This window comes from Caretta caretta, chromosome 8 (assembly GCF_965140235.1).
Source record: "Caretta caretta isolate rCarCar2 chromosome 8, rCarCar1.hap1, whole genome shotgun sequence".
In the NCBI taxonomy this organism is placed as follows: domain Eukaryota; kingdom Metazoa; phylum Chordata; order Testudines; family Cheloniidae; genus Caretta; species Caretta caretta.
Window position 1 is genome coordinate 11,500,398 of NC_134213.1, and position 25,450 is coordinate 11,525,847.

Consider the following 25,450-nt stretch of genomic DNA (forward strand, 5'->3'; position numbering starts at 1 on the left):
CTGTTTACAGATAAGCTCAGCCGCAATATTTTATGTTTGTGATGATCAACTGGCACAAGGTTTTGCTTTTGAAAACTTTGTGTAATGTTATATTTTGTAGAATACCATGAATGCCACGGGACTGAGTGAATAGTTTATGGGCAGAGGATTCAGATAGGTCCAAGGTTTCAAAGAGTGTCCTGCCTTGAAATAAGAACGGGTGAAGCCAAAGGAGTGGAAATAGTGCTAGAATTACTAACAACTACAATCTGAACAAGAAAAGATTCTAGGTTCATCAGTGCCTTAGGGCAGCAAGCAAAATTTAGTCTTGCCACCTCCCTCACACAGGAAAAACTGTGTCACTGATGTTCTTGGCAAGCGGGAGGATTCAGCAAATATGAGTTAATTTAGTTTTGATTCCCCATTGGACTTCTGTAAGAAAAGTTCTCTGACAGGCACAGAAAAGTGGAACATCATTAAATTCAGTGGTGGTTAAAAATATTCCACTGGATAACAACCATAACCACTTTTTAAAAAAAGTATGTAAAACGGGGGGACTGCAAAAATCTTGTTAAGAACATAAGAATGGCCATACTGGGTCAGACCAAAGGTCCATCCAGCCCAGTATCCTGTCTACCAACAGTGGCCAATGCCAGGTGCCCCAGAGAGAGTGAACCTAACAGGTAATGATCAGTGGTCTCCCTCCTGCCATCCATCGCCACCCTCTGACAAGGCTAGGGACACCATTCCTTACCCATCCTGGCTAATAGCTGTTAATGGACTTAACCTCCATGAATTTATGCAGTTCTCTTTTAAACCCTGTTATTGTCCTAGCCTTGACAGCCTCCTCTGGCAAGGAGTTCCATAGGTTGACTGTGCGCTGATTGAACAAGAACTTCCTTTTATTTGTTTTAAACCTGCTGCCCATTAATTTCATGTGGTGGCCCCTAGTTCTTATATTATGGGAACAAGTAAATAACTTTTCCTTATTCACTTGCTCCACACCACTCATGATTTTATATACCTCTATCATATCCCCCCTTAGTCTCCTCTTTTCCAAGCTGAAAAGTCCTAGCCTCTTTAGTCTCTCCTCATATGGGACCCATTCCAAACCCCTAATGATTTTAGTTGCCCTTTTTTTAACCTTTTCTAATGCCAGTGTATCTTTTTTGAGATGAGGGGACCACATCTGTAAACAGTATTCAAGATGTGGGCGCACCATGGATTTATATAAGGGCAAAAAGATATTCTCCATCTTATTCTCTATCCCTTTTTTAATGATTCCTAACATCTCGTTTGCTTTTTTGACTGCCGCTACAGACTGCATGGACGTCTTCAGAGAAATATCCACGATGACTCCAAGTTCTTTCTCCATCATATTGTATGTATAGTTGGGGTTATTTTTTCCAATGTGCATTACTTTACATTTATCCACATGAAATTTCATTTGCCATTTTGTTGCCCAATCACTTAATTTTGTTGTAGCGGAGTTGGTCCCAGGATATTAGAGAGACAAGATGGGGGAGGTAATATCCATTCTCTCTCTCACCAACAGAAGTTGGTCTAATCAAAGATACTCCCTCACCCTCCTTGTCTCTCACAGATCTTGTTGGTGGTTGTGAGGGATTGTACTTAACTTCTGCAGGAATCTCACTCAGGAAAACTGGTTTGATTGGAAGTGTGTTGTACTCATTTTAAAATGCTCAGTGGTAGGACAATAGCACAATTTGCTACAGATGTGGATGTTCTGAGGCTCAGTCCTTCCACTGCAGGGTGGGTGTAACACCCATTGGGGCCAACAGACAGGAAATTCAGGCCCCCAGCATTGAACTGAGATGTCAAACCCTAAACCATGAATCTATTTTGTCTTCAGGAAAGCTGCTTTCCTACCGTCTCAGGCTGGAGTAAGTTTTCCTGAGAGAAGTGGGGTGGTGAAAAGGCACAAAGGACAAACTAAATTTGTTAAAAATGCAAAGTTAGTTCTTGCCCAAACTTCTAATGTAAAGGGGGTTTCTGTGGAGATAATTCACTAGGACTTTATTTTTAACAGTCAGATGCGATACCTCCCAATTTCATATATTTGTCTCCTTTACAGACGGTGCGTGTCATCTTTATGAGTGCTCACCTTTGCGTCGACACTGCTCCTATTAACGACAATTTATCAGTGACTTCAACGGGAGCAGAGTTAGGCCAACAATGAGCACTTCCAAAAATCCCACCTTGAACTGCATTAAATGTGAACTAAATAACTGAGTGGGTGGCATGCTCTGGAGATACTTTGTATTGACCTAGCATGCAACACTTACCTAGTGACAGAACTGAATTAGAGATTTTTTTTACCCTGAGCGTTCTGTTTTCCTGTAGCCTAGATTCTAAATAACGTGCTTGAAAATGGAGAATTTTTTTAATCCACTTGATAAGCATAGTTGCTCTTCTTAACATTAATGGGAGTTATATGAACACAAAGGGTTTGAATATTCTATTGCTTTCTGCCCCCAGAACTCCTATGGACATCAGAGGCAGTTTTAACGAAGGAACAAAGGATGAAAATGCCCATAAATTAGACTCCATCAATGTGTTCTTGTGTAGCAAATCTATAGGAAAAAAAAATCATTCTCAACAGTGTGGATCTTAATGATAAATGGTGAGAGGATACTACCATGAGCCAAATACTATAGTCCATCATCAGTGCTTATTCAGGGAAAATTGTAATTGAAGCTTGAGTAAAGACTGCAGGATTGGCTCACATTGTTCCACCTCCTGTTGGGTCACTTGTTCCACAAACAAACAAAAAATCAGACTATTACTGAAAAGAAAGTTTACCCTGTGTCTCAGGTGACTGTGCCTTTAATGCACTGTCTAATCCGTGGCTGATCACCTCTCCTTCAAGGCCTGGCTGGTGCAACTGCTGCAAATTAAAATCTTTCTGGATTCATTGCAGTTTATGACAGGTTTCAGAGTAGCAGCCGGGTTAGTCTGTATTCGCAAAAAGAAAAGGAGTACTTGTGGCACCTTAGAGACTAACCAATTTATTTGAGAATAAGCTTTCGTGAGCTACAGCTCACTTTAGTACTCCTTTTCTTATTGCAGTTTATGAGCATCTTATGGCATACAATTTAATTTAGGGACCATGGACCTGATTCTCTGTTGCCTTGCATCTGGCATAGTCATTTACGTTGGTGCAAAGTGGTTGTAGAACATATCCATTGGTGTAAGGGCCTGATCCAGAGGCCACTGAAGTCAATGGGAGTCTTTTTACTGGTTCCAATGGCCTTTTGATCAGGCTCTGGGGGACTGGAGAATTCTAATTGGTAGAGTGTTTGCATTAGTGTCAATAAGCGCCATGGATGCAAAACAGTGGTGAATCCAGCCTTGAATCACAGATTCAATTAATCTGAATAAGCAGAAAAGACTGAAAAACAACCTTCTTACCTTTAATAAATGGCTGTGTCTGCATCTGTAGTCTTATCTTTATTAGGTCCACAGGACCACCAATTCCTACTGAGACAACCCCTGCTACCATGCTGGCAACAATCAAGTCTGAGAGTGCTGGGGCATGGTTAGAATCTCCATAGCGCTGCTGGCTAATAAACCTTTGAGTATTGCTGAAGACACCAAATGTCACCGAGCTGTAGACAGCAATGCTGGCCAATGGGAATGACATCCCTTTAAAGAATCCGAGAACCTAACAATGAAATAAAGCAAGAGTTAAAGGAGATGTATCAATTTGATTATTTTTCCTAGTTTGTACACTTCACAGTAAACCTTAGAATTCCACAGTCCCTGTGTGACACATGACCAGAAAGTATCCTGCAGGCTAAATAACCGAAATTCAACCCTTAAAGACATATGGGTAGATATGTTTATGTTTTTGTGTTTTTATATATATATTGGTAGAGGTCAATAATGTAATCAAATAGTCACTGTCTATGCTGTATTCTGTTAATTCAGAGATCAAAAGGACATCTTAACATTTAAATCAACTGTAAACACAGGATATCACTGTATTCCTCTATCTTTGAAATGTATAGTAAGTCATCTGCGAATGGTGGAAAAACAGGCAATTGCTTTATGTGGATCTGTGGGAATAATTACCGGTGATGCTTAGGAAATGAGTGTCTATTGTTTGCCAAGGGACTCCGAGCTGTCACAAGAGGGCCTGAAACTGAATAAAAAAATGGCGTGGGTCCTGATCCTGTCATCTCGGATCTGCTTGAGCCCTCATGTAACGGAAGCCTAAGCCACAATGACTGGGCGGGGGGAGGGGGGGGGCATAGCTCAGTGGTTTGAGCATTGGCCTGCTAAACCCAGGGTTGTGAGTTCAATCCTTGAGGGGGTCATTTAGGGATCTGGGGCAAAAATTGGGGATTGGTCCTGCTTTGAGCAGGGGATTAGACTAGATGACCTCCCAAGGTCCCTTTCAACCTTGATAGTCTAGAGATCCCAGTGCTGACTGGACCACCATGAATACAAACATTGGACTATAACCTATGGACTATTTCTGAAAGAACTCTTTGCATCTACAAAGCTTACCATCTCTGCTGTGAATCTGAAGCTCAAGATTGTACTCATGTCTGTATGTATACTGATCTTTTAACCTATACTCTCTTTTCTTTTTAAATAAAATTTAGTTTAGTTAATAAGAATTGGCTGTAAGCATGTATTTGGGAAAGGTCTGGAATATCCATTAATCTGGGAGGTAATGTGCCCAATCCTTTGGGATTAAGAACATAAGAATGGCCATACTGGGTCAGACCAAAGGTCCATCCAGCCCAATATCCTGTCTACCAACAGTGGCCAATGCCAAGTGCCCCAGAGAGAGTGAACCTAACAGGTAATGGTCAGTGATCTCTCTCCTGCCATCCATCTCCACCCTCTGACAAACAGAGGCTAGGGACACCATTCCTTACCCATCCTGGCTAATAGCCATTAATGGACTTAACCTCCATGAATTTATCCAGTTCTCTTTTAAACCCTGTTATAGTCCCAGCCTTGACAGCCTCCTCAGGCAAGGAGTTCCACAGGTTGACTGTGCGCTGAGTGAAGAACTTCCTTTTATTTGTTTTAAACCTGCTGCCCATTAATTTCATGTGGTGGCCCCTAGTTCTTATATTATGGGAACAAGTAAATAACTTTTCCTTATTCACTTGCTCCACACCACTCATGATTTTATATACCTCTATCATCTCCCCCCCTTAGTCTCTTCTTTTCCAAGCTGAAAAGTCCTAGCCTCTTTAATCTCTCCTCTATGGGACCTGTTCCAAACCCCTAATCATTTTAGTTGCCCTTTTCTGAACCTTTTCTAATGCCAGTATATCTTTTTTGAGATGAGGGGACCACATCTGTATACAGTATTCAAGATGTGGGCATGCCATGGATTTATATAAGGGCAATAAGATTAATGATTCCTAACATCCCGTTTGCTTTTTTGACTGCCGCTGCAGACTGCATGGATGTCTTCAGAGAACTATCCACAATGACTCCGAGATCTTTCTCCTGATTAGTGATAGCTAAATTAGCCCCCATCACATTATATGTATAATTTGGGTTATTTTTTCCAATGTGCATTACTTTACATTTATCCACATTAAATTTCATTTGCCATTTTGTTGCCTAATCACTTAGTTTTGTGAGATCTTTTTGAAGTTCTTCACAGTCTACTTTGGTCTTAACTATCTCGAGCAGTTTAGTATCATCTGCAAACTTTGCCACCTCACTGTTTATCCTTTCTCCAGATCATTTATGAATAAGTTGAATAAGATTGGTCCTAGGACTGACCCTGGGGGAACACCACTAGTTACCCCTCTCCATTCTGAAAATTTACCATTTATTCCTATCCTTTATTCCCTGTCTTTTAACCAGTTCTCAATCCATCAAAGGACCTTCCCTCTTATCCCATGACAACTTAATTAATGTAAGAGCCTTTGGTGAGGGACCTTGTCAAAGGCTTTCTGGAAATCTAAGTACACTATGTCCACTGGATCCCCCTTGTCCACCTGTCTGTTGACTCCTTCAAAGAACTCTAATAGATTAGTAAGATTGGTAGAGCTTTTTTTATATGGTGAATATGATTTTCATTAATCCTCATCATTTTTGACTTGGGTGTTTAGTTGGAAGCCTGAGGCTGGGTTACTTTAAGGTAACTGTGTTGTTGACTTCTGAGTAACCAGTGAGGTATATTAGAAGCTTTTTTTGTGCTGGCTTGGTAAATCTAAGTATTGGAATATCCACCAGTTTTGGGGATTGTCTGCCCCATTCTTTGCATTTCACTCTAACTGAGTGACCTCAGCTGGCACCCCTGGGATTCTGGTCACGTCCTGCTATACTTGACTTTGCATATCTCCACTTCAATTCAGTTTCCCAGGAATTATAAGTCTGCTTTTATACGGGGTAGGAAATTGATCACTGAATACTTTTCTTGTCATTTTTTTAACCTATGTTTTCTTTGATCCCTTCACAGAGCTAATTGGATGTGAAATGTAATGCCCTAAGTAAATTCTCAACAATTCTTTAACTAATGTCATGTCAGGCTAGCTAGCTAGCTAGCTAAAACCCAAGATGGATGTCAGACTGAAAATGCGAAAACTGAATAGCAGATGTTTCTTGGAGCAGAGCAGTTACACTTAGAAAATGGAAGTGAATTTAGGACACTAAGAAATTACTGTCAGTGCTTTTCACAGATTATACAGCATAAGGGAATATTCTTAATATAGCAAATCTGGAGACATAGGAAAATACTGTCAATATTTAGGGCCAAATTCTCTTCTGGAGTCAATGGACGGATACCAGCAGAAAATTGTGCCTGTAAAACTTCAAGGAAGAGGTACTGGAGCTTGCAATATGGTGAACAGGGGAAGCTGAACCAGGCACAAGAAAAGAGACAGTCACGAGTAATGATATGTTAACTATGCTGTACATATAAAGCAGATGGTGGTGCACTATCAGTTCAGCATTATTAACCTTTCATGAGGTTGCCCCCTTCCCCCATGCATTGTTTGTCAAATTACACAGGTGGAAAACTTGCCCATTTTACCTAAGCCAATCTTGCCACGCTATTCAGTCCTCACTAAGGCAAAACTCCCATTAAAGTGGATTAGACAGCACAGTGAAGGTACAGCAGTGTACTACCCAGGATAACCTTGTTTCTAATAATCATTTGGCTTAATGTTTACTGGGAGTTTTGCCCGAGTAAAGAATGTAGGATCGGACCATCAGTGTCATAAGACCTAAATCTGTGTCATGGTTATGAGCCAGTTTCTGTACTGATTTACACCCAGGCCATTCCATTCACTTCCATGTTGTCACAGGGGGACTAAGTCAACACAGAACTTGGCCCCAAATTACCTTCAACGGGCCTGGCTGGCTGTTCTAACAATTCAGAATCTGAACAAGAGGGCAGGACACCTTAGGGCTTGTCTACAGGGTGCAGTATGGCACACCAGGGTGGTGTGAATTCTAATGCACACCAATGTGTTGCATACTCACTGGCCCACGTAGACCTGACTGGCGCAAACTGAAAGCTCACTATCGTGCATTAAACCTAGTATTGTTTGAAACGTGGACTAGGGAACTTTTAGTGTATGTCAGACAGGTCTGCATGAGCCAGTGAGCGTGCAACATGTTGGCGTGCATTAGAATTCATGCCTCCCCGGTGCGCATTAGCTCCCCATGTAGACAAGCATTTGGTTTAGGAACAACTTTGGATTTCTCAGTAAGAGTAACAAGAAAGGAGATTAGTCTGCTCCCAGTGAAGTCCAGGGAAGCTCTGTGAGTGAGGTCAATAGGAGCAGGATTGGGCATAAAGTCCACTTCTGTACTTCCAAAGTTTAGGCTCTAGGTCGGACCTGTGTCGAAAGAGGTTGTTTGCCCTCCCACTCACAAGCAGGTTTATTCTGGGAAAAACAGTGTTCCGGAAATAGAAAGGAAATTGAAAGTCATACAAGCCTGTGTCCTGCCCACTCAAAGGGGCCAAAAATCCTTAGGCACTTCTTTGAGGAGGAGGAGTCTCTCTTGTAGGTCAGGGTTAGCTGGGGCAGAGGAGATGGATGGATGCTTGCAGCTCTTCACGTAAGGGCTTTGAATGCTATTGCACTGAATGCATACTGTTTTGTAATCACTTTTAATATCTTTTTTCATTTTCTATTCTGGCATGTTATAGACAAACCAAGGTACTTACACTTTCATTTCTGTACACGGTAAGAATACAATTAAGTGTATTTCCATATCCTTGTCCAGCTTGTAAGCGAGTCTGCAAAATATATTGATGAAATGTAATTGAAACAATGCATTTTCAAGTCAGTGAAAGCTCATGCTATGCAAACAATGCACATTTTGATTTGACAGTAAATTATGGCTTTGCTCCTAGGACAAATGGGACAATAAAGTAAATAAACATGCAGCAGCCCAGTTTGCACTGAGCTAGTGGCAGATCCAAACAGAACCTCAGAAGTTCGGGGCTCTTTGCTTCATCCAGAATCCGTGATTGTCACACTGGTATGAAATATGGAAAGGCAAGGCCTCCCAGCTCTGCACAGAATCATTAGCACATGTGTTATGCAGAATAATATCATTTGCAAAGGAGACTATTAGCTACCCAGGAATGCAGTGGATTCTCTGTTACCTGAAGTCTTTAAACCAAAATCAGATAGCTTTCTGAAAGATATACTCTACGTCAACAAGAAGTTATAGCTTTTATGTGGGAATCACTGGCTAAAATTCTATGGCAGAAGGACAGACTAGACCATAATCGTCCCTTCTGGCCTTAAATTCTATTAATCTAATGTAAGCGGAAGCTTGCCTATGATTTTAAGCCTTTTGTTATTAGCCTTCAGGGAGTGTAGCAGGTAGTTCATCATTTATCATGTGTTCTCCTTTAAGTTAGTTGATATGCCTGAAAGAAACCTTGAATAGCAGGAAAACTTACCCTCTCCCCCAAAGTCCAAGTAAATGGCAGGAGAAGAAAATGAGTGCTAGGTTTCTGGAATTCAGACTCTCAACATATGTTAGGTCATGGCTCCATGGCTTCTACATCAGCATATGTGCTTGAATCGGTGCCACAAACCTTAAACCCCCTCCACTGGGGATTGTGGCCACTAGATCATAGATCCAATGGCCTTGCCCCATCTGCAACCTAACTCTCATTGCTGGTGGAGCTGGTGCAGAGCTTAGCTGCACTTTATGCAGGGCGTGCAGAGTACCTCACCTACCTGCTCTTTAGCTGCCCGTCCCTGCAGATCAGACCTGCAGCAGTTCTGTTGCGTAAGGTGCCTTCCATGGCCCTGACAGTGCTAGGTGAATTTCATGCTAGATGTCTAAACATTAAATGGAGCCAAGGCAATCATTCCAAGCCTCAGAAATATCTAACTTCTAATGAAAAAAAGGTGTTTTAGACATTGCTCCAAACCAAGAGGATTTGTTTCTGGAAAGAGATATTTATATGTTTTCTAAAAGGACCAACAGCAGTAATGAAACCCAGCACATTAACCATGACAAACCCTGTGTTGTTTAACAGATATTTCACCTCTCACATATATAGCTCATCCATCAAGCTGCTTTCATGTTTTTAATAGAAAAAAAGTCATTGCAATCAACTGACAAATTTTCTTAGCTTGCAGGTTTATTTTAGGGGAAATTCAGTCCCTGTTTTTTATCCTGATATCAAGAGCACTGACCCCCTTTCCCCCTCTGTAAGTGGCTGCACAGAATGATGGCCTAAATGACCCTGTAGTGTTTACATCCACCCCTTAAATCTGCAATGACATTTTCCCCCTTGTCATGACCCCTCTGCACAGCATGCCCTATCGCTAGCTATCTGCATCACCATATCTTGCCCCCAGCATATACTCCCAGTGCAATAGTCTTTAGAATGGACACATCAGTAGGCGGTTGGTAGGATATCTCTGAATAACAGAACCCGGACAGTTTCCAAACTGTCTTTCAGAAAAGAACAGCCAGCTACCTATAACTGGTTTTAGTGGAGCTACACCATTTTACACCAGCTAAAGATCTGGCCCAATTGTTATTTACAACATATAGAAAATTGGAATGTGTGACACTGGCAAGTTCTTCAGTTGGAAGGAGGTTTGAAAAACAAGAAACAAAGGCTTACATGAAACATAAGGAATTTTGCGATTGGCCTCAGTAGGATCAAGATTTAACCATCACTAATGCTCTCTGACCTCTCTCTTGCAAACGGTGATTTCCCTCAGCCCAGCCTTCGATTTCCATTATTTAATTACATTTTTTTCATATACAGGAACCCCAGATTTGGCAAAACTCTTTTCCCCTTCTGCAGACTATTATCCATTTTCCTCCAATGTAAAACCTCCTCCCTCGTTACCTACTGCTTCATCTCCCCACTCCCTCTTCCTCTGATCATCATCACACTATGGCACCACACTAACAGCTGAGAAAGCAACGCATGCCATTTTCTCCAGATCAGGATAAAAGTTGCTTACGAAATAAGTATACACAACCATATCCCTACTCAACATCTACATCATTCCAGTTGCTCCAAAATCAGCATAGCTGGCAGCAGCATCCTCTCCCTCCAAGAATGAATGGGACATTTCATATTGCACCCAATTGCTTTAGCAAGCAGAAGTCCCCAGGTATTTTACTCTGGCTATATCAATAGCTATCTATGCTATATATTTAAGATGAATATTGAGAACTCACTGAAGGACATGCCACAGACGACCCATGGAGAGGAGTTTTCACGTTGAAAGCACGGAATGAGCTACTGCGGGAATCATCACTGGGATCCTAGCCCCAGAGGATGAGAGAGTAAACCCAAGCTTTGCAGGTTTATCTAGAATACTGAGTGCCATTGCCATATGCCATCGTCTTGATGTATGGGACACGATGCACATAACTCCTCACGTAACAAAATGAGTCCATGGAGGAATGGTCCATAATTTTTTTTAAAATGTGCAATCAAAGAGAAATATTTTCACCAGCCTTTTTAAACACTCGCCATTCTAGAGGCAGGCGGCAGCTGCTGTTCATATACCGCATATAGCAGGTCTCGATTTCAAAAAGACAGGCACAGAATTGCAGTTGTGTGGAGAGCAGCATACCCGAGTTGTGCATCCAGTTACCATCATGGCAGGAGTAACTCAGATATTTGCATAGATATGGGCCTGAATGGCTATTTGCAAGGGTAAGCCTTGCCCTTGCCATCATGGTTATTGCTTACTGTGACTCTGAATTCTTTCTTGCACGGATTTGCGTCCTTAACATGGGGTTTTTCCATTTCATCTCCTCAGGTTTGTTTTCTTTTCTTTTACACACTAACCAGGTTCCTAGAGGTTAAAGTTAATGCGTTTTGGAGTAACAAAGGACAATCTCTTCTCATCACAGAGAGTATTCTTTAACTAAACTGTCCTCTGCGTACTAACAGTGAGGGTTGAATTTTCTGCTGATATAATTCTATTGAAGTCAATGGATTTACACTAGTGGACAATTTGGTCCTGAATTTATTACACCAGTTTCCTTTGGAACTTATTCCTCCATATTACATTTTAATTTATGGCACAACAAGGATTTCAGACTTGAGTAGCCTTGCTACCCTCACAACCAACGATACCTCTTAGATTTTGCTATTCCAGGTTTACAGTATTGTATCTCCTATCCCGGATCCTTAAAATTCCACCGGTTGTTCCTTACAGAAACTCAGTGTCATTCAATAGCAGTCACTCTGCAGTGCAGGAAAGGTAGAATTTGAAACCTCTCACAGTGTAATGAGATTTTCTTCTGGAAATAAGGAGGGATAAGAGTATTCAGCAAAGCATCTTGTTACACTGAGGCTTTTCTGACTGACCCCAAGATCTGGGAGCACATAGCTGGTATAAAGATCGCATTTGAGTGCAGGTCAGCCAGACTTGAGGATCAGGGCCATCATCACTGTATGCTTAAAATGCAGAACTGTTTTTATACACGCTAAAGGTTCATCATCGTGCATGAATGCAAAGAATCATATTTTCACTTGGAGGACTCTTACCTGCATGGCCAGTGTGTGAAACTGGCTTGTGATATATAAGAGAGAAGAATGCAAACTAATATCTGTGAATAAACAAATTCATTAATTAAAGCATTCCTCAAATGTTAGTCTGACTTGGGTAACTGCAGTGGCAAGTGAATACAACATTCAATGTGCTTCTCTCCACATGAGTGAGCCATGAAAGCACTGCAGGCATAGCAGTTAAACCTTATTCTGAATTGAAACAGACTCCAGTTCAAAATGACACTGATGGCATGCCCTTGAAGAAGCTGGATAAGTGTGTTCTACTGCTATAATGCATACAGTGGCTTATTAGAAATGAAAGCCACCTAAAATTGACAAAAGCAACAGTCACTAATAAGCAGAGGCAAGGAAAAGCAACCAATGGCCCAACAGAGGTAACACAAGTGAAAGGGAATGTCCCAGCAAATGACTAGGGAGGGCTTTCTCTTTAACAGAGTCTCAGAATGGTCTTTTCTTTGGGTTCTAGTTTAGAACCCTGACTTTGGACAACCATAAGGAGATAGCTCATGTAAGCTGCTCCTGCCAGCATGGAGAAGGATGTGAAGCCATTGGTTAGAATAAACAAAGTGAACAGATCAAAAGGGGATAATTGCTAATTTGAAGGTGCATGTGGAGTCCTCCCCTGACATGAGCATAGGAGCAGCTTTCTAGTTTATTTTCTGGTTTCATTAGTGAAATTGGCTTTTGTCTTGGAGAAGACCCAGCATCTCGAATCACATGCAAAAGCTGAGAACAGCAACAGTGCCTACTCAAGAAGGTTCTGGTGTATAAAGGGTAAAATGAAAGATGTGGAGTGAAAGGTGAATGAAGCTAAGACCATTTATAGACATAACCTCATAATACAAGGGAAAAAACTTGCTTGGATTTTAGGGGATGGGGAAGGGAAAAAAACTGCTGAACCAAGTGTTTGGTTTGTTTGTCGAGAATTGCCATGCTGGTAACTTAATATACATGAAATAATGCATGTATTTACCCAAGTTTCTCAGCTCCCAGAAAGAGGAAACCTTCATTCCTTATTCCACTGGGCACTATGTTCATGGGTAAACACTGTTCAGGTGCTCACTTTGTAGTTCAATATTGGTTAGATTCCTTCCCCCTCCAATTTGGAAAAGTAACAAAACTGCCTACTTGGTATTCCCAAACGACATCCAGAACCAAATGTAACAGAGGTGTCAGCCTGACAGTTGTCTTTATAAGCACTGAAAAATGCACTACTTGTTACTTGGCAGCTCCTGAACAAACAGAACGCAAACGCTCCCAACAACATACATTGCCCGTGTCCATCACCCACACACTGTGATGACATCAAAGCCATATATTGCTGGACTTAAAGGAAGACACCTCTCTGGGATGTAAGCAAACAGTATTTCCAGAGGCATTCATAGACAACATAGCCAACACACAGTTCCTGCTGCACATACTCGGCTCTGAACATTGGCTTCCCAGTGTCATTTGTTAATTCACTGGCACTGCTTCTGCAGTCAGTGACACAGTTCAGTAGTCAGCACCATGCGTCCCCGAAGAAACCCAAGTACCTCAAGCAACAATGATCCTCAGTCTGATGGTATCTAACTTCTTAATAAACACAAGATCAGCTTTTCTGGAGCAAGAGCACAAGGACTATAAGCTGAGATTCTTAAAGCCCTATTCCTGTTCATTTTCATCGCAATTTGGCTACCAAATCTCTTAGCTGGCTTTGAAAATAGCAGGAAAGTAAAATAAAATGTACCATCATGTAGCCACATGTTGCACAGGTCCCTGCACAGGTTTGCAGGGGCTGGGCAGATGATGCAAGAAGCCTTCCTACCCAGCCTACTTCCCCACCACCACCACCACCTCTCCCAGGTCCATGCACAGGGGCTAGATTCTTATTACACAGCACTGTGATTGCTCCAGGGTAATAGTGATATCAGCATTAGCCTCCCTGCAAAAGAGGAACCCTGGCCCCACTTCCCATTGCAGCATGTGTGAGAGGGACAATCTTCTTCAACCTGTAGAAAGGGTACCGCATAGGCCACTTTGGCCTACACTTCCCTCAGAGTTCTCAGAGCCACTGTTCTTGCCCAACAAGCTATGTAATCCTCTCTCAGCCAATGGTGCATCTCAGGACCTACTCGGCAGCTCATTGGGCTATAGCAGTAACTGTGGTGCTCCATGAGTGCCTGACGCAGGCAGTTCATTTTGGATTCTTGACACAACCCTCCCCTGCCCAACCACAACTCCTCCATGCAGTTGTGGAGATAGCCACCATGGAACATTTGATGAAAGGGCTTCAGAATCTTTGTGGTCTGATCATCCCCGCTGCAGAGCCACGGTATTTCTACTGGCTACTGGGCCTTGCACTGAGATACAAGTATAATGACCTCCATTAGGAGTCATCAGCAGGGTGGGAATCCTGGCCTAAAGCACAGGCCTCTTCCACTTGAGTTGAAGAAGTAAATCCACTAGCTAGCAACGGTATTTCTATACATCCACAGAGGGGGATGTATAACATACTTTGCCAGTGGAGAAGGAGAGGGAGTGGTATGTTCTTCTAAAGCTTCAATGATTAGAGTAAAATACTAACGTGCCCCAACAGTTGTGTGTTCAACTCAACTAGCTTTATCTGTGTTAAAGACTATGCTGCCTTGTCTGCACTGCAGTATAAGAACCTGTTAACAAACATCTTCTAACACCACACCTGTAAATCCATCTAGAAAAAAAAAAGATTTCTTTTGTAGGAAAGAGGATGATAGGAATGGCTATTGAATAACTGCAGCTCCTAGCTTCGGGATAGCTATATTTGTACTTTGTCCTTACAGTACTGCCAACTTTAGGAAAACCTTTAAAAAAATACCTCTTCAGCAAAGACAAATACAGCTTGCCTTTTGGCCTTTGTAAACTCAACCATTACACAGGTTGATAAAGTGTGTGCTGACCTTTTCAGTATGCGGAACATTATATAATGGGTAGTTTTCGCTTTCAGTTTTGATCCCATCCAGGGAATTTACCTGATAATCATATTTTCATATCTTCCTTTTGAAAGGTCTTTCAATAATTTTTCTGTGTTAAAATCAGAGGTGAGACAAAGAAAGAAAAATACAAGGAGAAATATCACTAAATGTGGGTGCATTTTCCTTAGGGGTTAATTTTATCCCTGGACAGGAAGCTAGTGTGTGGGTTGTTTGCTGGCCCTCTGCAAACGGATGAATCTCACCATCTGTGTAAGTGAAAGTGCGCCTTAAAATATTTTACCTTTACTGTGTCCAGAGGATGCCCCACAATTACACTTGCAGCTCCTGGGGATTAAAATAAGGTCATTAGACAAAACACATTTGGGTGAGTCAACTAAAAGGAGAGACTTTTGTAACATTTACCCAATGAAACTCAAATCCGTGCCCTGTTGCATAGGAGCTCCCCTCAGCCAATCAGAGCACTCGCCGTCATTCTGCTCATTACTTAGTTGATGAAAATTTACACGTCAGTAGAACCTGAGGGTACACCTTGAAGCAATGATGTCAGTTGCAGAGCAGATGCACAGGGAGAACTGACATTCCCTTTGTGAGATGGAGCTAATAATCTGCTCCAGATCCCCAAGAGCCAACCCAGAGAGGTGGTGGTGGTGAGACCGGTTGACATGAAGGGCACTGTGCATGATTTATGGAGGATACTGCAGACCAGGGGCTGGAATAGCATAAGTGGAGGGGCTGCGGTGCTGTCCCATGCACTGTCTGCAACATGGAGGACAGATTTTTATACTCAACCTCTGCACATGCAAAACCTATTTTCCCATGCAAAATCTATTTTCTCTTAACCAGGTTTTGTGTGCGTGCGTTTGAGGCTGCTTGTGAAAATCTCTGTCATTCAGTGGCGGGACAAGGGCGGTCTAGCCTAGTGATCAGAGCGGGTGTGAGACTTCATGGCTGGAGCAGATGCCAGGAACCAGCGATTAGGGTCAGAACTGGAGTCAGTAGTTGGAAGGTGGAGCCAAGAGTCAAGCTGAAGGTCAAGCACTCAATGCTGGAGCTGAGGGGTAAACCAGAGTCAGCAGTCAGAACCATGGATCAAACCAGAGGACAGTTACTGGAAACCAGAGCCGAGGATTAAGCCGTAGTCAGAAACCAGAGGCATGGGTCAAACCGGATGCTAGGAATTGGATAGTAGAGCCAAGGGTCAAGCCAGAGTAAGTAGTCAGAAGCCAAAGCCATGGCTCAAGCTCAGGGTCAGTAACTGGAGCAAGCAGGGTAGCAGGCAGTCCAAAGGGGGTCCAAAGCAGGGGCAGGACAAAGGCTAGGCTGGGTGGAAAGCAGGAGCAGCAGGCACGGGGTGGCCATGAGCACTGAGCAGCCAGTTAGCTGCTGCTGCTGCGGGCCTAAGAGCAGGCTTGCTAGCTCCAGCAGCCCATCAGCTGGCATGGCCAATGGTGGCGAGGCCAATCAGGCAGCCTGCTGCAGGCCAGCTGTACTGATGAGGCTGCCTGGAGATTAGCTCTGGTGCAAGCCCTGGCTCCTGACAAATGGCTTCATAGTTAATCGATAGCTCTGTTGAGAATTGGAATATTACCACATTACTCAGTTGTGGGAAATCAGCCGCCGCCCTGCAATGCCCAGAAGAAACATTTCCATTATGGCCCATCAAAGGGAGAACAACAAGAAGTGGGAGGAGAGAAGCAAAGTGGGGGTAGAGAATAAGAATCTTTTAAAAACTGCTCCGGAAGCTTAGCGCAGCATCACATGCATTCGTGAATTTGATTTATGTGAGTATTGAGTACAATTGTGCATGAAAATTGCACACACAATTGGCAAATTTTATCCCTAACTGGCTATTTGCTCACCCAGTTTTCCTGCCCCATGTATGCATGTTTTTGCAGTAGTAGACATGGGCAAATTAGCCAGAATAACATCACAACAGACACTCCAGTCTCCTCAGGCTTTGGAAATCAAGCCTCACCCTTTCTCTTGGTAATTTGGAAAAGATTCCAGTTTTTCCCAAATAAATGAGGACATTGACCCAAACTATTTAGTGGTCTCACACCCTTGTGTGGGGCCAATACAAAAGCCTCATGTGCTCTGTGTGGGCATTAAAAATCCACAACAGTAGCACTTTTTAACAGTAGCCACCTGCTCTTAGCCAAATTTTTTTTCTCTACCCTGCTGTGTTGTCCACCTGCCAGCTGTCTTCCAACCCAGTGATAGCTGCATTTTAGTGGTGCACTTTGGGATCTTTCTAGATAAAAGGAGCTCTCTAGAAGTGTAAGATACTTCTTCCTACACTTTCTAATTAAGATGGCACTTATTTTACAGAAGGCCAGAATCAATTCTTTCAGAAAACTGCCTGATCAATAATTCTAGTCTGATAGTGAGAATTGTCCTGATAATACTCTTACATCCTTATCAGGACGATCCACTCAGAACCAGATCTGTGCCTTTCATAAAAGGGTGTGGATTAATGGAGCCATCTGATTGGCTGGTGAGGATTGCCAGCTGTTTAAATATGAGGCTGTATGCACAGGGATCTGAACTCAATAGGCAAACACTAGAATGCCTTTATAAAACCATAGTCTTAAGTGTTGGGTTACAATATCATTTTACATATTTCTCAGCTAGAGACATTCAGCCTTGTAGATCATACACTTACTTCAGGAATGTGTAATGTAAAGATGACACCATAATGTCATATCCCACAGCTCATTGCATATTGATATCTTAGAACAGACAGATAAAACTGTGTGATGTTCTGTTACTGCTTAATTGAAGCTATCCTCTCTGTACAAATGTGGCAAATGACACATACAAACGCCGACAGGAATAAATGCACGCAACTTGATAAATGCATCCATCACTAGACTTCATTTTTAAAAATGCACAAACACTTACCTATTTTTGGTAAATTTCTGGTGTTACTGTCCCAAAATATCCCACCAGTGTTACTTACCTCCTATCCAACCAGCTACAAAATCTTCTAATTGAAGACTGCCCATGTTTTAAAACTGCTGGACAATTCCTATTCAAATCGTTTCGTGGAAGTTTGCAATTCACAGTCAATTTCGCTTGAATGTGTCTCTTTGACTCTGTTATGTAGAAAAGTGAATTCGACACCCTGGGGTGCCCCAAAGGGATTGTAGTAAGAGTTTGTGTCTTTCACATGTTTCAGCAGAATTAAATCTGCAACAACTCTGACTCTAACCTCTCACACAGCCTGTCTCAAAGTGCCTCCAAAGCCCACTGTGACATCACTCCCCCAAACCTTAAAGGCACAGTACAACCAGAGCATAGGAATTTTCACACTTTTTTTTTTCTTTTAGAGACAAATGGGGAAGGTTACTGACTAAGTACAAACCATGCATGTATTGCAGGTCAAATTACTTTGTGTTCTAATTGTTCCTTTTGAAAGAAGAATCAGTAAAAGGGATTTTATGTTACTGGCAATAATGATAGGTTTCAGAGGAACAGCCGTGTTAGTCTGTATTCGCAAAGAGAAAAGGAGGACTTGTGGCACCTTAGAGACTAACCAATTTATTTGAGCATGAGCTTTCGTGAGCCACAGCTCACTTCATCAGATGTGTACCGTGGAAACTGCAGCAGACTTTCCACGGTACACATCTGATGAAGTGAGCTGTGGCTCACGAAAGCTCATGCTCAAATAAATTGGTTAGTCTCTAAGGTGCCACAAGTACTCCTTTTCTTTTTGCAATAATGATAGTTGATGATAATTGCATTTGAAAAGGTAGGGCTTTTCCATAGGCATAATATTTTGAAAACGTGAATTAATATGAAATTCCAAGTCTGGCATGCATGGAGTTAGGGCCATAGTATGAACTACTTACTTATGTCGGTGAGCAGATCCTCACACAAGTCACAATATAACAACAACAACAATACCTAGCTCTTATATTGTGTTTTAGTCAATAGATCTCAAAGAAAAGTTATCATTATTCCCATTTTGCAGATGGGGAAACTGAGGCTGAGAGATCTGCCCAGGTCATCTGCTGGGAACAGAACGTAAGTCTCCTCAGTCGCAACCCTCTGTGCTATCCACTAAGCCACACTGCTTCTCATGTGATACATAGCCGCATATGCGATCACAATATGAGTAAAGAGTTCATACTGTGGCCCCTGAATGCAAGGGAAAATGACTGTGGTCCAGAATGTCAACTGATGTAAATAAGAGTAACTCTACTGAGTTCAACACAGCTATGCTGAGAATCTGGTCCTCTAAGTACAGACTAAGGCACATAGTATAGCTATCCTTGGGGAAGTTGTACATCTGGGGCCTAATCTTGCCAACTTTTACTCATATGAGTGGACCTTACCCACACGAGTAGCCCTGTTGACTTCAATATTCCATACATGAAGCCAATGACACCATTCACACTTTAGGATTTGTCAACATAGGGACATCCAGGAAAATTACTTAGTTAAACTTCATTAAATCCCTGTGTGGACACTGTTAATCAGAATTAAAGTGGCCTTAATTCTCAGTGACAATGTTCACACAGGGGTTTAATGTCATTTAACTAACCTACTTCAAATTCACACCTTTAATTCATGTGGATTAATTTCCCTGGCTGTCCCTATAGAAACCAGCTGTTAATGCCCTTGCATAAGGAACACCTATGTGCGTAAGGGTTTGTAGGATAGGGCCCCTACTTAAACCTAAACTTGTTGCTATTGAGGAACAAGAAAAATGGAACTTACTCCTATTCAGTCAACTTATAGCCAGGAAACTTTACTTAAGTACATTCAAAGCCAGGAACTACTGGGTTAGGATTTAGGTGCAATAGGTCTGATTAAACCAGTTGACTCTATGAACTCCCAAGTTAAAAGATTAGGCACCCTGAGCTATCATATCGTTCTGCTAGACTCTGTACAAGTGAGATCTAAAGAGATGACAAAAATGACAAAAACGAAGTGACCCTTCATGTACCGCTATTAAGTCCGTGGGACGTTTTCTCAAGAGAGCACACCATGAGCCAGCCAGATGGTCTAGTGGGTGCGCCATGCCCTTGGTGGAGAGGGGCAAGAAAGTGAGAAAAAAGGGAATTTCCCAAAGGATTATCCCTCCCCCAGTATCAAAAGTGTTCTACACAATGGGATACTTTGCACCATAATGGATTAAATTTCCACTGGGACTAGGGCTGACTGGAAATTTTCCATCAAAACTGTTTTGATAGAAAAAAATTCTTTTGGACTAAATTAATTAAAACAGAATGCCTGAAAATCAAAATATTGTGGCTTTCAACCAAAAATTTTCAATATTTAAATTTTCTCTGACCCCCCCCCACATTTTTCAACCAGCTCTAATAATAAATAAAATAAATAATAAAATAACAATAATAATAAAAATAATATAATATATAAATGGATGCACCTGGACTTTGTGTGTATTATTTTCATGAAGTCCATTGAAAAATCTGGCCAAGTGGGATAACTATTCAGAAGGAGGGATGTATGGTGGATTCGCCAAGTCTTCAATTTAACTTAATGGAGTCACACAGTTAAATTCCCCCACCACATTTTGAATAGTATCCCATTAAGTGTGAAATATTTTTAAATGATTTTCATGTTACTGTAAAATAGAATTGCAGCCAGCTGTTATTCAGACTTCACTGCAAATAACTTGGATATAGTTCAGAAGGAGTTGGGAAGCTAGAACTGAAATGGAGGATGAGCTCAATTTCTGGAAATGTATCTCTGAACATAGTGGGTGCCAATCTATTTGCAGTGAGCTGGGCAGTTGACAGCACTTGGAATAACTAGCTCCCAACAATGAATCAGATACTTCACTTTACTATTTCAAACCAGCGCTGGAAAAGGGCTGAGATACCTGACAAGGAGCTAATTATAAAGACTTGTAAAGTGGTAATCTATCAGCAAAAAGTTAGGAGGGGATTCAATGGGAAGAGTCATGGGAACTTGGAAGAGCCTTCATTTATATGACTAGGAGATGTGTGGGATTTTGTGGGATGTAAAGAAGCCTCCTTCCAGCCCTGGAAGGATCCATATATTTTCTATGGAGGTCATCTCTGTACTGTATGTGCCCAAACAGACTGGATACTTCAGTCCTGGCCCATGCTTTAATCATGATGGGGGCACATCAACAAGTGCAGCATGGGTTCCCAGGCTTACAATACAGGTTAAACTTGATTGGACAAGTGTACAATATTTCTTTATTATGATCCATTACATTTCAGATACTCTGGTCCAGGATTAACTCCTCTTTGTATGTTAACCTCTTTATAAAAGCATAACTGCAACCCCAATATTGCAAACAGATACACGGGTGCAAAGCCTTCAGCCTTCCCAGGGTCTACGGCATTGCATCTCTTTGCATGACTGGGACCTAAAAAAATTGATCAAGGCCAGTAGATTAAAAAAAAATGATATGAAGCTACAAAATGACTAAAAATGAATTTAACCAATGTGTAAATGAAGTAAACCAGACAGCATCATATGCAAAGACTACCAGGTAAATCCAGACTGTCTGAAGATACACCAGCGAAAAAGTGTGCCACAGATGTTAGCCTCCATCCGGTCAGTGTGGCCTATATTCTTTGTTCCCCAAAGTCTACATTCACATTTAACCACATTAAAATGGATATTGTTTGTTGGCACCCAGTGTATCAAATGATCCCGATCACTCTGTATCAGTAACCTGTATCAGTTCTCTTCGTTATTTACCACCCCCCTCCTCAACTGCTTTGTCATCAGCACCGTTTATCAGTGATGAGTTTATGGTTTCTTCCAGATCTGTGTTAAAAATGCTAAATAGTGTAGGGTCCAGAACTGATCCCCGTGGGACACCACTAGACACACCCCTGCTCCATGATCGTTCTTCACTTACAATCTAGGCACCACTGTTAACAATCTCTGCAAAGGGCCAAGGACCAGACAGGCATGGAACCTGAGCTATCCTCTCACTCCCAGAGGTGGTGTCTCCAGGGTAGCCTTGAGGCACAGTGGCAGGGGTAGACCCCGGCCTGGGCTGTACCTGGGCTGTGAATAAACAGACTTGAGGGCTACCCGTTTAGCCTCTTTGACGTACAGTGAAATTCACTAGCCAGGCAAACTGATTTTACAAGCAGCTCTTTTATGAAACCCTGTTTACTCCAAAATGCTCCTGTGCCTCCAGCCTGAGAGTGGGAGACAGTGGGGTTTATGAAACCCCAAGACTAGTCCTCAAGTCCTTGGCCGCGGTAGGTAGATTAGCCCTCAGTTTATGAAGAGAGATGTAATGACACCAGCCAAACATGGGAGGAAAATTGAAAAGACATATTCAACCTAAACCAAAGATGAACTGAAAATAAAGGGCTGGTGTCATAAATATAAAGGGAAGGGTAAACCCCCTTGAAATCCCTCCTGGCCAGGGGAAAGCTCCTCTCACCTGTAAAGGGTTAAGAAGCTAAAGGTAACCTCGCTGGCACCTGACCAAAATGACCAATGAGGAGACAAGATACTTTCAAAAGCTGGGAGGAGGGAGACAAACAAAGGGTCTGTCTGTGTGCTGCTCTTGCCAGAGACAGAACAGGAATGGAGTCTTAGAACTTTTAGTAAGTAATCTAGCTAGGTATGTGTTAGATTATGATTTCTTTAAATGGCTGAGAAAAGAATTGTGCTGAATAGAATAACTATTTCTGTCTGTGTATCTTTTTTGTAACTTAAGGTTTTGCCTAGAGGGGTTCTCTATGTTTTTGAATCTAATTACCCTGTAAGATATCTACCATCCTGATTTTACAGGGGGGATTTCTTTATTTCTATTTACTGCTATTTTTATTAAAAGTCTTCTTGTAAAACACTGAATGCTTTTTCATTGTTCTCAGATCCAAGGGTTTGGGTCTGTGGTCACCTATGCGAATTGGTGAGGCTTTTTATCCAACATTTCCCAGGAAAGGGGGGGTGCAAGTGTTGGGAGGATTGTTCATTGTTCTTCAGATCCAAGGGTCTGGGTCTGTAGTCACCTAGGCAAATTGGTGAGGCTTTTACCAAACCTTGTCCAGGAAGTGGGGTGCAAGGTTTTGGGTAGTATTTTGGGGGGAAGGACGCGTCCAAACAGCTCTTCCCCAGTAACCAGTATTAGTTTGGTGGTGGTAGCGGCCATTCCAAGGATAACGGGTGTAATATTTTGTACCTTGGGGAAGTTTTGACCTAAGCTGGTAAAGATAAGCTTAGGAGGTTTTTCATGCAGGTCCCCACATCTGTACCCTAGAGTTCAGAGTGGGGGAGGAACCTTGACAGCTGGGTTGGGTATTAGCCATCTGCCCAGAGTAAGGGCTGCACCATTATAGCATTATACCTCAGAGAAAGCTCTGATTCCTTCTGGACCACCCCCTAGCTCAAAGAGCTCCTGGCCCATTACAAGTCCCCCTTTGCCATCTCAGCTGCGCTGACTGACACTATGGCCTCAGTCCTTTACCTGCTCCGCCCTTAATGGGTTCTGACTAGGATCCAAATGCACATTTTCTGTTCAGGATCAGCAATATGGATAAATGATGGTGTTTTGCCTAAGCATCAACTAAGATTTATCAACCTGGGTCAGGAAGCTTGTGAGACTTGACACACATCGGTGACTGCATTGAAAGACACTATTGTTCTCAGGGCACATCAGTTACCTGGGGGAAGAGTTCACCCCAGTGGAATGGTACAGGGGCTTCCAGGAACATATTAAATCCCTTGCATGGTCAAAAAGACTTATTGCGATACTTGGAAGGTGCATGGAGACCTGTGGCTGAAGATGTAGTGATGCATCACGAACCATAGGAAGTTATAAGGGGAATGGTCCTAATAACTGCATAATTTTGAGGCTCTGCAGTTTCAGTGGTAAAGATGCCATTACAGAGCTTGACCCCTTAAAAAGCTCAAACGGTAGGGGAGAATATTTAACCCCGAACAAAGCATTGCAGCCAGGGGTACTAGGACACTGCCATCTGCTGAAAGAAGCAGCAGCAGATCCTGGTTCTGCCTTTCACTAAAAAGAAAACCTAGTGCTTGCTGCACATGCTCCATTGGGGCATTACATTTTTCAGAGAAGACACATGATCAATTGGGAATGCTTGGTGGAAGCTATTAAAATTACTGGCATGTATGTACAGGAGCCCAGCCAATGCCCCTTTGGTACTGATGGGAGGAGGCAGGTGTTCTTCCTACTGCCTTGCTCCCTCAGTCAGAGGTTGACTTCTGCCCTGAAGGAGGCTTTATGCCCCTTATAATTCAGTTCATCCTATCGCACATGACTTGTTCCCCATATAGATGCCAACTCCTTTTTAAAACCCTGCTGAGTTCTTGGCCTCAGTAATGTCTTGAGATATGGATCCCACTGTGTCATCAGTTTTCAGTTTACTGCCTTTCAATTTCACCACATGTCCCCTGGTTCTTGCTTTATGAGAGAGGGTACATGGGAGTGCAAGATTCACCTTCACTCTGCCACTTATTACATTGCATATCATATAGGGGACCCTTTTACTTGTTGCCTCTAATACCTAAAGAGTCCCAGGCTTTCCAATCTCTCTTCATATAGATTTTTCCCCTGCCCCTAATTATTTTTGTCACTCATGTATTTCTATGTGAGGGATCTTCAAAAGTGCCTAAGGTATTCAGTTACACAGGTCCCATTAACTTTTAATGGGCACCACGTGCCTAAATCACTCAGACAGTTTTTGACAATCCCACCCTATGTCCTTTTGGAGATAAGGTTTCCAGAACTGAAGACACTATTCCGGGAAGGGTGTCCCATTGATTTATAAAATGGCACTACAGTATTTTTCATACAACATTCTACCCCATTCCTTATGTGACCGAGCAATTCATTTGCTTTTTAGACTGCTGCACACTGAGCAGAGTTTTGCAGTGAGCTGTCCACAGGGGAATGCCTTGGTTTTTTCCCCTGATGGGTACAGTTGACTTAGAATTCAGCAATGTGTCTGAATAGCCATTGAGTTCAATAGGAGCAGGGGCAGGCCTAGAGTTGCTGTCCTTTGAATAGCTTGTTTACTAGTGCTAATCACATCACCCTAGATTTCGCATCCTTCCTAGCAATGTTCCTGCCAACAGAATTGCGAGAGCCACTGAATCAGGGCCAGAATATCTAGGTTACAATTGGGTACAGGGAGAAAGCCACCTGCATTCCCAATAGATTGCCAGTGAGGGCTCCAGATTATTCATTATTATCTGTGATACATGCCTGCAACTGCTTTATTATTAGATGATTCCTCTACATAACTAGGCACATCCATTAGCTTCATAACATCCATCATTACAACATTCATTCCTTCTGTAGTAATGTCCTCCATCAGTAGCATTTGGCTCCCTGTGGACAGAGTAGAGTTTTCATACCTCAGCTGTTTTGATCGTGTGTTGAGTGGGGAAAGCATCTTTCCTTGTTGTTAAGCAGCACCAGGATTAAGAAATGACACAGAGAATCATCATCATCACTAGATCTAAGGTTTCTAATGAAAGTGGCAAGTGCTGACCC

The 25,450-nt window shown here is 42.3% G+C and overlaps 1 protein-coding gene across 2 annotated transcripts in view; it reads right to left on the reverse strand.

The window, feature by feature from the left end:
• Nucleotides 1-18,199, reverse strand: part of SLC25A48 (solute carrier family 25 member 48) — a 34,312-nt gene extending 16,113 nt beyond the window's left edge. Inside the window, exons 1-4 of one of the 2 annotated variants that reach the window (XM_048861550.2) lie at nt 17,918-18,199; nt 15,239-15,282; nt 8,156-8,227; nt 3,412-3,664 (exon numbers count right to left, since the gene is read on the reverse strand). In XM_048861550.2, the coding sequence (XP_048717507.1) occupies nt 3,412-3,664; nt 8,156-8,227; nt 15,239-15,282; nt 17,918-17,963 (415 nt within the window). In that variant the 5' untranslated portion in view covers nt 17,964-18,199. The remainder of the gene's footprint in view (nt 1-3,411; nt 3,665-8,155; nt 8,228-15,238; nt 15,283-17,917) is intronic. The other variant, XM_048861551.2, reaches the window with a different exon arrangement.
• Nucleotides 18,200-25,450: the final 7,251 nt, after the last annotated feature.